General features: G+C 43.3%; 1 protein-coding gene across 1 annotated transcript; it reads left to right on the top strand.

The window, feature by feature from the left end:
- On the top strand, window positions 1-11909 carry PLAC8L1 (PLAC8 like 1). Its single transcript, XM_019506370.1, has 3 exons — window positions 1-1093; window positions 9597-9733; window positions 10615-11909. Exons 1-3 carry the CDS (start codon window positions 1066-1068, stop codon window positions 10786-10788), a joined length of 339 nt encoding a protein of 112 aa, XP_019361915.1. The 5' UTR covers window positions 1-1065; the 3' UTR covers window positions 10789-11909.
- Window positions 11910-12889: the final 980 nt, after the last annotated feature.

The raw sequence follows: 12889 nt of genomic DNA, 5'->3' as shown, positions 1-12889 counted from the left end.
CTTCCACATGTTTCCTGCCAAAAAAATGAGTTCATATCATTAAGGGCAATGTGGGAGGCCTACTTATAAAAGAGGCATAAAACCGATCCCTTCTGTGTGAACTGTGGGTCTGTTGTAGAGGCACTTGCCCAACATTTGTCTGACTTTAAAAGGTAGCAAAAAACTGAGGGACTTTGGTAGCAGGCTAGATTCCGTATATTAGTGAAATAGGGGGGCTTTGTAAATAGATGGATTGGTAGCATTTGGATTAATAGAGAAAGCTTTAAAAGTGTTAAATCTGTTTGTACTTCATTTCTTGTGTCTGGTTTATCTCTGTCCTTCAAAGTTGGTTTGATATAATGTTTCGTTTTCAGAGCTGTCTGCCAGTATTAAAAGATAGTTTCTTCTTCCTTTGCCCTCCCTCCTCTTCTCTCCCCCCCTCAACATGGCAAGTATTTCCTCATATTGCCTCTGAATAAATCGCTGTAAATTTGCTTCATATTGCGTAAAACAGTATCACACTAATTGTGTACTGTAATTCGTATTCGTTTAACCACTGTGAAAGTACTGATTGTATTGAAACAAGCAGATCTTTATGCAATAAGTGCACACGTTAGCTGAGGCCAAGCCTATAGCAAAAATGTATGGACACCTGAGCAGCAGTTCTTATTCAAGAGAATCTAGATTAGTTTTCATTAATGTAAGCTTCAGTCTGTATTTAGCTATTCCTCATTTTAAAGCACTCATCTGCAGCATTTAGGCTTTACAGGCAGCACAGCTGTCCTCAGCTTTCATGTGAAGAGATCTCTTTAGGGCTGGGTTTGTAACGTGCTGGGAGGTCAGGGCAGATTGCTTGTGACATCATGACTAAGAATACTGTGATGTCATCATCGTTCTACTCAGCACACTTGTGAGATGCCTCTATCTCTTGGATTCAAAGACTCACTTCCACCCTCCTACCCCTGATCCCTCATTTCCCTTATTGTGAAATGAACAGGTTTGGATGTCACTGTCTCAGTGCTTCTGAGGAAGTTTCATTGCCTGAGATGCAATCACCATTGATCCTTTCCCTGACAGCATCTGAAGATGGGGCTTTCTTCCTTGATGGTCCAAGGTAAGGTATAAAATGAAGTGACTGTTCTTTGCTCCTTAGTTGGCTTTCATATATCTGTATGTAAAATGTCTTGCAGGTGATGAGAAATTAATCTGCACTGCAGTATATGGTGGTGCACAGAAGTCTGTTCCTTGCATGAAGCTTAGATAAGACTTCTTACACAGTTCTGTTAGGATTTCAGCTGAAAGAAGTTGATTAGGTCCTTAGACTTTGCTGGCCAGGAAAGAGAAAGCTATTGACTGTTTGACACCAACAAAGTGTACAGAATCTCTGATTAAAGCACAGTAGCTATGTTGCAATAGTGACTTACTGTTTTAGAAGGATTATTTAATCTATGATGAGTTTATCCTACACCAAGAGGAGAAACTACCTGAAATGATCACCTAGATGTTAGAGATGCAAGTTGGTTGCTGATTTGAAAAGTCCCCTTATTGAGAAACAAACACAAGTCGGCCCACTTTTACCGGTATAAGTGATCAGAAACCAGTCTGTACCTGTAACAGAACAGAAGTTCGGCACACAAAATGGGTTTATACCCACAGCAGAACAGAAGTTCAGCGCACATCGATCTGTTTAAAAATGGCAGAGTCCAGTCTAAGATCCTCCCCCCCTCCCCACCCGAAGGACAAACGTATGTCCTGTTTGCTACCAAACTAAACTACACCACTTAAAAAACTGCAACTCGGATCGATTCTGCTTCGGGGTTTTTGAATGTCTGTAACAACCTTTGTTGGGTTTTTTTAATTTTTAGATACTGCTTTACTCTTTCAAGGGGCTCAGCATTAAAATTGGCCTATGTGAGAGAAGGAAGTTTTATCCCTATTTAATAGCTTAGGAACTGTTGTGTGTGGTATTGTGAGGGTATCGCTCACCTGAGAAGCATCTTTACAAAGCTGAGCATACAGCCTAGGGCTGGACTGTTCTTCCATGGTACACATGGAGAACAGCTTTCCTCTTGTAGAGGAGGTTAACTGTTTCTACTGCACCATCCCCTCCTTCCTTTGTGCTTTGCAGAGGTCCATGGTGCCTGGGAGCCTCTGAGGAGGCATTAAATGTTGTTGGGAGAGGGAACCACCAAGCCTCCCTCCAACCATCCTTTGGAGTTTTAATCATTTAGGCACTAAGTATGCTACCAGAGCTCCTCTGTGCTGACCCAATGTCTGAGTTCCTGGCATCGTGACGAGAGGATATAGAAGTGCCCTGATCAGGTGTGGTTTTCAAGCAGAAGCCGTGATTCTTCATCAGATTCCTGGATTGTACAGTGTTTCTTCCCTCAGGACACTTGCATATGGAAGGGGATGCTTGAGCCATGAGAGTAAATCTTGGCTCTTTGCTCCTCTCTGTAAGACCATGCTGCAAATCCTAATTTAAGAATATGATTTCCATACAGTCAAACTATTATCTGATTGTTGTATGTTCTCACAAAGAAAACTTCCAAGAGAAGTGGTGCGGTCTCCTGTCCTGGGGGTCTTTAAGAGGAGGCTAGATGAACACCTCGCCAGGGTTGTTTGACCCCAGTACTCTTTGCTGCCATGGCAGGGGGTCAGACTCATTGATCTGCTCAGGTCCCTTCTGACCCTAGAAACTATGAAACTATGAAAACAAATCCTGCAGACAGATGCAGGATTTCCTTCCTGGTTTACATAGTTTTAGAGCAGAACCTGTTGGTGTCTGCAGATAGGACTGATGCCCTAATTTACCACAGGGACTGCTATGTTCTTCCACTGCTGGAGAAACCAGGTAACAAAATAGTTCCCATACAGTACGTTTTAGGTTGATTGCAGTAGCATTGCTCCAGGAAGAAGCAAAAGAGCATTTCAACAAAAAGGCAAGTTACTTTACTGGAATGCCAGAGAAACCAGTCAACCCTCTCAATGCATTTTATCGATGTCCTTGCAGTTTCAATTTCAAGGGAGGTGGAACAACAACATTGAGGAAAGTTAATCTGCCTTTAGAGCATTTTAATAAATAAAAGTTAAAAAAAAACCCTGAACAACAGACAGGCCTGTTACCAACTCCTGCTTTTTTAAAATCAGGATTGAACCTACTGGCTTTACTCTCCATTTGCAAGAAACAAGCATGGCTCCTAGGCAGTGGTGTTTGTCCCCCAACGTGTTGCTTCTTTATGTTGCTCTAGTGGCACGTAGGGGGCATAGCAGTGACGCAAAAGGTCCAGGAGATAATTTCCCCACTGCATGATTTGGCTGGTGTGGGCATACCTGGTCCTATTTTGTCTTTCTAGCCTTGCTTCAGTCTCCAGGAATCAGGGCTAGGAGCATGCCAGACAGGAGGATGGTTTCAGCAGGAGGAAAGGGTGCAGTATGGAGTATCTGTCACGAGGGACTGCAAAACACAGGTGATTTGGGGAGATGCTGCCATAATTTAAACTACCATCAGCACCCATCGCTTCTAAAGTCAGAATGTGGTTGGCACAAAGGTGAATTAAAGATACTTTTACGCTTCACTGCCCCATGACTTCTGGTTGCTTCTTTTGGGCTGAAATCTTTTGGATTTCCCTCTTGGGAAATCCAGCATAGACTATCCTGTCACAAGAGTAACTGACAACACATCTCTGGAACGTGGGTGCTGCTGGCGTGGAAGTCAAGTTTCACACGACCTTGGAAAGACAGCAAGTGGTATCAGCATGCAAACTGAATTGTTCTACTCCAGGAAAATCAATAGCAGTAGCTGAGGCTTTGAAAACCTGTTCCAGTGAAATCATGAATGAGTTGATACATTCATCATAAGGAAAGGAGATCTGTGTTGTGAACAGGTTTCTATCTTTAACATTCAAGAGGTAAATTGTAGTGATATGGCTGGTGGATGCCGAAGCCTTTATGGGTATTGTATATTTGCTTTTGAAGCCCTTGGTACCTGTTCATTTCTTTCTTCACTAGAGACTGAAGGGCAGTGTTGATCAAATAAATTTTCTCTGCATTCTGTGAGAGGAGAAGGAGAAATGAATCTGCAAAAAGGAATTGTCATAAAACAAAGCAAATTGGTAACACTGAAATCATCAATCCCCCTTTTTTCCCCTTGGACTCAGGAGTGCTTTGTTTATGAGCCAGCTCAATGATAAAAGCCAAGACTCCCTTTTATTTTATTGTTCATTTTTAAATCAGGAGCACAAGGCCAGCACAGCCTGTGACGACTCAGCCGACTCGCAGGGCTAGCATGTCCACTATCACAACAGTCGTACGGACGGGTGGAGACTGGACCACCGGTCTGTTTGGAGTCTGCAGTGACAAAAGAGTTTGTAAGTGTTTTCATTATTTGGCTGTTCTGTAATGTCTTCCATGTACCTGAATCCAGGGACCACTGGTTAAAAGAACAAGAACAGAAAGAGACTTTTGTAGACCAATTCATAGACCCGAGAAATTGAAGAGCAGACAGTCCACAGTGGCTGGTTTGTGGGTAGAGCAGTTAATATATCAGTGGCTCCTCTCAGTCTAAATTAAATCATAAAAGCAATTAATAATTATGGAAGCATGTTTGTAGAGCTGAAAATCTAGTTTCATGAAGTGATTAATTTTATGGTGCTCCTAGAAGGAAACAAAGTGGGAAATGCAGTGTGGTTCAGACACATGCCTTGGGAAATCTTTGCTGTAGACATGCTATGGCCTGGTTATAATTATAATCATAGACAGGCAAGTTGTTTAATGCCTGAAGTTCCCCCGGCTATGCAGCGGTGGTGATATTTACCTCGCAGTGGGTGCATCTACACGTGCACTTTTTTGCAAAGTTGACTAATTAGCTCTGCAGTAAAGCATCACCATCTACAAGTGCACTGGTATTAGGGTGCAATAAATTAACTTGGGGACAGTACTGTCTTATGGCAGAGTAATAGAGTGTAACAAAACTCCTGTAGGTGGTGACAGGGGCTGGTTGGGGCATGAGGGTGCTAAAGTCTGGGGGCCGCCTGCTGCACGGCTCCACGCTTTAGCACTCTCGTGCCCCAGCCAGCCCCTCTGCTGGCTGACCCTGCACCCCCTGAGTCTACTGCCAGCCTGGGGCTGTTCTTCCCTGGCTCAAGCTGCTGCTGTCCTAGGGACGTATGTCGATGCTGCACCCAGGGGCAGCTGACTCCAGCTCTAACTGCTTCAGAGTTTATTGTGTCGCAGTGATTTCTCATGTAGATACACCCGGTGTTAGGCTAAATTTATGTTCACTTACAAAGTCCTTTGGTACTTTCAGGCAAAAGGAAGAGTTCAGAGTACTAAATTCTCTTTAGTCCTTGAACTTGCCAGATATATTACGTTAGGCTTAGTGCTGCTACTCTTTTTCAGTTAAAGAGAATAAGTGACATCCACTGTTTTTCACACATTAGTGAGGGATTGAGATGTCCCCAGTGCCAGAAATGTATCCATTTTTTTTTTCCTTTTCTTCCCCAATTCTGTTTCAGTAACAGAAACCCGAATTCTAATTATTTCCTTCTGACCCTGTTCTTCTTTGCTTACCACCTAGAACTGGTCTGTCCAACTGGTGGGCTACAAGGGGTCAAATTGTGGCCCCCAGGCTCCCATCTGGCTGCTGGTTCCCAACATTTCTAGAGCTGCAGAATCACCCACAGTCTCTGGGCTCACTCTCCCTCTGGTTTCCCCTTCCCTGACTGAAGTGGGTGGGCCAGTACAGCATGGCTCAGTCCACAGAGCTGGGAGAGCCTGTGGCCTGGGGTGCCTGAGAGCTCTGATGCAGTGGGAAAACCTGGGGCAGGGAGGTTAAGGTAAGGCTGGATGTCTGAGTGTGTGGTGCAAGGTGGTGGTGGAGGGGAACCAGGGTGCAGGGTGCAACAGGAGGAGTAGGGTTACCATATGTCCGGCTTTCCCATACGTGTCCTCTTTTTGGATCCTCCAATCTCTATCCAGGCAGTTTTTTGGAATCTGAACAAATGTCCGGGAGTTTGCTCTGCTCCGTTGGTGAGAGTGGGGGGAGGGCAACTGGAGGCAGAGGACACCATGCATGTGTGCATGCACACCCACAAGCACATGGCCAGCATGCAGCCAGGCAGGGTTGTGGGAACAGCCTCAGCAGCTGCATGCAGGTAAGTCCATCTGGAGCGGGGTTTTAGGGCCAGGGTTGGGAGACTGTTTTGTGTGTGTGTGTGTGTATGGCAGGGGTGCATGAAGGGGGAGTGGCGGAGGGTGCCTGGTAGCACTGGGGGAAGCTGTCTGGGATCTAGGGCTCCGGCAGGGCAGGAGGGAGGCCTTCCCCTCCAGTGGGGGAAGGGGCCAGGGGGAACTCTGTGGCTGGACTGGTGGCACTGGGACCAGTGCCCAGGCTCACTGGGGCAGGATGGCTGGGAAACACGGCCTGGGGGAGGGTATGGGGTGCGGGAGCCCCAGCCCAGGGTGTGGGGTGCCATAGGCCTTCCCTCCTCTTCCCTCCTGCTTGCACCTGGGCCGGACTCGCTCCACGTCAATTGGAGTCACTGCGCTTCAGCTCGGTCAGGATGGGGATAGTTGGGAGCTGCTTCCAGCAGGGCTGCACGTCAGGAGCGAGGAGCCCTGGAAGGGCTAGGGGGTGGCTGTGGTTTGGGGGTGATGGGTACTGGGGGCCGGAGGGCATTTGGGTTGGGAGTGTGTGGCACTGGCAGTACCAGGGGACTGTGGATTGGGAGTGAGGGGCACCAGCATGGCCCAGGCGAGTGAAGGACTGAGTCAGGAATGAGGGGCTGCAGGCTGGGAGTAAGGGGCACTGGCGGGGCAGGGGGCTGTGGGTTGGAAGTGAGGTGTCCCCCCCAACAGATGTCCTGTTTTTTGGAACTGGAATTAGAGTAACCCTAAGGAGGAGCACGCGGTATGTGGCTCTGGGGGACCCATGGCCCCCACCGTGGAGGCCTGCGAGGCTTGTAGCCCCAGGCCACTTAGAAACTGGACAGGCCTAATCTAGACTTTGGAAGGCTAATCAAGAGAAATAACTGGATGTGTATCTATGATGCGAGGTTGAAGACCTTCAAACAACTATACTTTCTTTTTCAGTTTGTTGAAGTTACCATAAATGATGTTAAGCAAGCAGTATATTAAATTGTCTGTTCTGTACTGCAGCTGTTTTAAGTCCTGCCTGCTAAATGAATGTCTGTTGTTTACAGCCACTCGTAATGTTACCACTATAAACTACACAATTTAAGAGCAGTTGGCTAGTTCCTGAATGGACAAAAGAGGGGGTTGTCTACCCACATACTCTATGGAAATCAGTCATGGATGCTTGGTACCACAAAAGACTTGGCTGAGTTGCTGTTCCCCTTCCATCCTCCTCTTTTGTGTCCTAGCAAGGGTTTGCATTAACCCCCTAGCATATGGCACCCCCCCCCCGCCATTAAGCCATAGCTTCCTGCCATCCCTGCCTAAGAGGGAGTCGGTTCACAAACACATTTATTTTATAACCCAAATCTTTTGTATATAAACAGTTGCTAAAAAGCGAAAGGTAGTGAACCTGCCTTCTGTAACTCAGCCTGACATGCCACGGACTCCTGAGAAGGCACTGTTTTTCCTCTCATCTTTAAAAGAAATTGCTTGGGTAATTTCTAATCCATTAAATGGAAGGGGCGCAACTAATAGCGATGATTTCTGTTTCTTTTGATGTTTTATTTCCGTAACAGTAGTTTGCGTTTCTTCTTTCTCTCTCTCTCTTTTTGCTCACTCATTATTTTCCTTCAGGTTTCTTTTATCTGTCTTTTATAATATATGAAGAGTAGCAAATCATTGCCATTAAATTGCATTAAGGATATGATCTGAAACAAGGTTAGATTCAAAGGTATAGGGTGCTTAATGTGCTCTCTGTGTACTAGTTCTCTGAATTTTATTCTGAGCATTACTCTAAAAGCTGGGGCTGATCATTTTATGGGAAACATTTTAAAATGCTAGTCAGATAAATAAACAGGAATATGGTTTGCAATTGCCTGGTAGACTGATGAACTTAAATTGACGGTAAGGTAACTGAAAACTTTACAGGTTGGAGTGCATATTCCCTGGAGCTGCTGCTGCTTTAATTTACTTGTCTGAAGGTAACTGAGATCTGAATGGAGGTACAAAGTCAGACTGTGCCCTCAAATCAGTGGGGTGTCTACAAACAATGATGGGTTGTCTAGTCAATGATGGGCCAGTGCTTTTTAATTCCAAGTCCTGGCTGGGCTGATTTGAGTTGCAAGACCTGATCATCATCACTAGTGACTCAGCCAAATGTAGAAGTGGGAACTTATCTTTTTTTCTAAGTCCTTGCTATGTGGAAAATATCTTTTTGGGTCAATAGAACCAGGTTTAGTTTCTCTAGCTAGTGACACATAGGATTACACGCGTTTTCCTAGCCAGTATTCTGCTCCCAGGTGTAAGGCAGATTGAGGACTGCAGCCAAGATATTTTTTAGCTCTTATCATCTTCAGAGTGTAATATTTAGAGTAATTACAGATCCAGGTTTCCATTTAGATTAATGTAGCGATTTCACAAAAAGAGGGCTCTGGACCAAAGTTAGCAGAGCATGAAGCATTACGTTTTATTGAAAAATATTGTGTCTATCTTCATAAAAGCAAATAAAATGCTTGTTTCCATGTAGTGTGCCCTGGTTCTATAACCCTGCTGTAGAGGAAAACTTTCCTAGGTGCATTGATTCCTAATTTAAGAACAAAAGACATTTAAATGAGCAGCATGGGGCCATGATAATGTTTTTTGCCTTTCTCAAGAATTAGAAAAACAAATGCATCTAAATGGGATTGAGAGCTGTCTATAAAGATATTTCGAAGACAGTGAATTTTCAGTGTGGCTGTTGGTTCACAGGATTGAAGATGCATGGTCTATCCTCATTATTCTTGGGAGACCCAATGAAAACACAGTTGGTTAAAATAGTACTGCAGTTGCTAGCGGAAATAGGATCTTAAGCACACTGTGTGATGGGGTTAAATCCAACCTGGCTGCAAAACATAGTTAACATCTTGCCTTTATTAAAAAATTGGAAATGGGTTAGAATTGGATCCTAGGTATAAAAAAAACATTTGCTGTTAGAAGGGTTGGCCAATCTGTTTGGCACATGGCTTGGCTATCTTGGATCAAAAATTTAAAATTCTTACCTGCAATGACTAGGGAAATTGTAGCAGCACACTTCTAACAATAATGATGTTTATGTGGTTAAAGGAAGCATAGAAACTGGACTGGATCTTCTCTGTCGAGCAGTATTGTGATCATTATACAGAAGTTTACACAGCCCTACGTGGTGTTCTGCAGAAAGCTACATGATGAGAATTACACTCTGAGCAGTTGGGGAGAGGATGGGACCAGTGAAATGGAAAGTTGGGGAGAGAATGGGACCAGTGAATATGGAAAAGAGCAGTTGGAAAGAAGCGTTCTTTCATGGCAGTTCTCTAAATCTAATTTAAAATGCTTGACTCTCAGAATGGATGGGCTCGTTAGAACTAATCCCATGGTCTAGGTTAGGGTATTATCAAACTAGTTTTCCCTGCGTTAAGGCTGAGATGATGGCACTCCAGCACTCCTTTGATTGTGGTTATTGGCAGGTGTCTGTGGTGCATTGTGCTGTCCATGCCTCGAATGCAACCTTGCAAGACATTATGGGGAGTGCCTGTGTTTCCCGTTGCTACCAGGTTCCACCTTAGCATTAAGAGTTGGCGTCAGAGAAAGGCACAGAATACGAGTAAGTCTTTATGTGTGTGCTTGTATTTTGTTTTGTGCGACTTACATAATGGTGAGAGGCATCTTCCTCAAGTACCCCATTCCCAACAGAGGCTGCAGCAGAAGCTTAATATCCATGGACATGGCCAGATGGATTAGTGTGCTAGTGCATGCCACTGAATATTGATAATGTAGAAATTATGCAAATGTAAAAAGTTCATTGGGGACCGAGGCTGGGAAGAGAGGAACTCCTCACCCTCTTCCGGGTGTGTTTTCTCACACAGCCAAATTCCTTTTTGATTTGAAAATCTTTTCTGTTACCTTGATGCATTTTTAAAGCAGAACTAATGCATTAAATCTCAAGAATGCCCTTTCTCCTTGCACTGAGGCAAAGGCAGCATTTTGTTGTATAATAGAATGCCAACACCAAGCAACTACTCATGTTTTTAAAGTACTTTGTAAGAACAGGATGGTGTTTGTGTGTGGTTGCTGTAAAATCAGCCCAGAGCTGATGCTGTAAAATACACATTTGTGTGTAATCAGGATGAAAGAAAATAAAGGACGTTGTTTGAGCCCTGCTGAAAGACTCTTTCAAGGCCTCGTGAGGTGCCAAGTGTCTTTAGATCTCATCAACTTTCATTCGAGTTGTGGGTGCATGGTATCTTGCACAATCAAGGTCTAAATCTTCTCCTTTTCCACTCTACTTATCTACTGCATTTTTAAAAAGAACCTGTTAGATGCTGGGTCAAAATCAGATCTCTCCTCCGCAAACACGAGACCAGGTTAATTCTTTGGCTTGGGTCTGAATCTGGCCCTGTGTCTTCCCAGGACATGTGAAGTGAGGTGGAAAAGCCAATTTGCAGCCATTCCATTTATGAGAAATTATCTTTGTTCTCTCCCCAGGGAACCCTTTGTGAAGACTGGATGGCAGTTCATTGCTGCTGGCCTTTTGCTGTCTGTCAAGCAGCTAGGGAACTGAAGAGGAGGGCTACGACCCAGATCTATGAAGTAAATGCTGCTCCTGCAGCTACAGATACTCCAGTTTTAAAATGTCCAGGCACAGAACTTGAGTTGTGATACTTTCCCCTCTCCCTGCAATGCAAATGTATTATTTTTAGAAATAAAATGCATTAGTGTTTTACAACAAAGCCTCCCCAGTGGCCCTATGGGGATCTGATATAACACCCAATAATCTCAGGTGCCAGTTTCCGCAGTATAGCCATGTTAACGCAGTTCAGTGCTCTTATGCCTGCCCAGAAGTATGGCGCTGCCTTCTCTGTCTGGGGACTGAGATCACAAAGCTCAGTGCAAAGTGAAGAAATTTTCTTAGGAGAACAGAAGTGGAAAAATCACTCTGCAGCTGAAAAGAATTTGAGAAGAGGATCAAAGACACAAGAAGAAACAGAGTTTAATGAACAGGGCATGAAACTGGAAATGGAGGGAAATGGGCACTGGTTCCCTTCAATTTGCAGTGTAAATTGCTGTTGCTCTTCTGTAAAATGGGAATGACTGAATTTGCCCTTCTTGAAGAAGGGCTTTGAGATCCTTCAATGAAAACCCTCATGGTAATGATAATTACTATTATGTTCTTTTTAGTTCACTTCAGTTTTGTTGGAGGCAAGCTTGAGGATTTCTGTCCCTCAAAATTATGGGAAGGAAAGGGAGAAAATAACGGCAACCCTGCCTAGATTTCCCAAAGTCAGACTACAGTCCCAGAGTAGCTAGACACACATGGTAAACCTGGGTTAATTCAGTGATGGTGCTCTCGTTCAGAGATGAGAAACAGAATTCAGTTGAAATACATGAAAATAAACATTGTTTTATTGTTTCATGCAAAAACAGTTTTTATGGTAACACAATAGTTTGTATGGTATGGAATAATATACGTATTTGGCATAGAAAACCTGACCATTGTCCATCTGCTAACCTCCATTATGATAATAGGCTAATTTTTACAGTGCACTCAGTCTGAGACCCAGTTCTGTCAATTATTCTTCCAGTGTATAAGGTGCAGCCATCCATTTGAGTCAAGATAACTTTTAAATGATCTACAGATAACAAACCTAAACATTAGAGCTATAAACTTAGACAAGTAAACTGCCGGCAAGTTAGAGCTTTCTAAAAACATTGCCTTTCAACTGATGAAATACAAAATAAATGTCTCCATGGTTAATAAAAAAACAGAAAATGAAGATTCATTTTGTTCATCAAGGTTTCATTTTCTTCTCTTGAAGGAAGTACGTTACATTGGGGGGAAAAAAGCATTTAAAAATGAACTTTATATCATGGAAAATGTTTAAGCATCATTTAGTTTATACAAGTTAAACAAAAGACAAAAAATTATATATTCTGTTCATCTCCTACCCCATCACCAAATAAGAAAAGAAAATATATGTCTATCTCTATATAAATATTTGCCATTTTTTCCCTCTTTCCTCTTTATTATAATATGGCTGTAACATTTCATTGTAGCTGTTTTGGGGCTCAATACAGGGCTGAATGGATAAAATTTTGTGGTCTGCATTGCACAAGAGTTCAGACAAGATAATTTATGGAATGGCTCCTTCTGGCTGTGAAAACCGTTAATATACATTGAGCTGAAATTTTGTCTATTTGGATCTTTTTGTATTTTTTCATTTATAGTGAATTTGGCCATTTCCCACATGCCACTCAAAACAGTGGTTTCTGGCCCATGTAAAATTTATGCAGGAGCCTCAATGTCATACAAAATATAATTCAGAGCAATCAGCTTGTGTAGGACCCATTGAAGCTTATGGACAAGCTCCCACTAGCTGGAGCTGGGCAGGACGAGGTCCTAAACACTGTTCATGATAGGCCTTTTTGAAGTGTTGAAACAAATGGGGTATCAAGACTCATTCCAAAAAAAAAAAAAAAAAAGTCTAAAAAGTCTGAATTCATTTAAAGGGGGGGAAGGAGGGAGAGAGGAAAGTCTTCCATAAACTTTATTACACAAAGTATTTATTTACAGAATAAACGTCAGTGACTTTCTTTTGTAAATGATTCATATTTTAAAAACATTATAAATGTACATAGGGACTTAGTTCCATTTTATGGTGATGTGTGTGTGTGTGTATGTGCATGTATGTGAAATCTGTGGGCCAAATCCTGCCTTATTCTTCCCAGCAATAGGCATAGGAAAGCGGAGGAGCAAGCTTTT

Source organism: Gavialis gangeticus, unplaced genomic scaffold (genome assembly GCF_001723915.1).
Source record: "Gavialis gangeticus isolate Ggan-Ray unplaced genomic scaffold, GavGan_comp1, whole genome shotgun sequence".
Taxonomy (NCBI): domain Eukaryota; kingdom Metazoa; phylum Chordata; order Crocodylia; family Gavialidae; genus Gavialis; species Gavialis gangeticus.
This window is presented reverse-complemented; position numbering and strand designations above follow the sequence as displayed.

What these genes read in the sequence shown, in the direction of transcription:
- PLAC8L1 (XM_019506370.1), top strand. Translation starts at nt 1,066, where the DNA reads ATGGGGCTTTCTTCCTTGATGGTCCAAG. An exon ending in TTCTTCCTTGATGGTCCAAG is followed by an intron (nt 1,094 to 9,596) that starts GTAAGGTATAAA and finishes GGTTATTGGCAG; the next exon opens with GTGTCTGTGGTGCATTGTGC. An exon ending in GAGAAAGGCACAGAATACGA is followed by an intron (nt 9,734 to 10,614) that starts GTAAGTCTTTAT and finishes TTCTCTCCCCAG; the next exon opens with GGAACCCTTTGTGAAGACTG.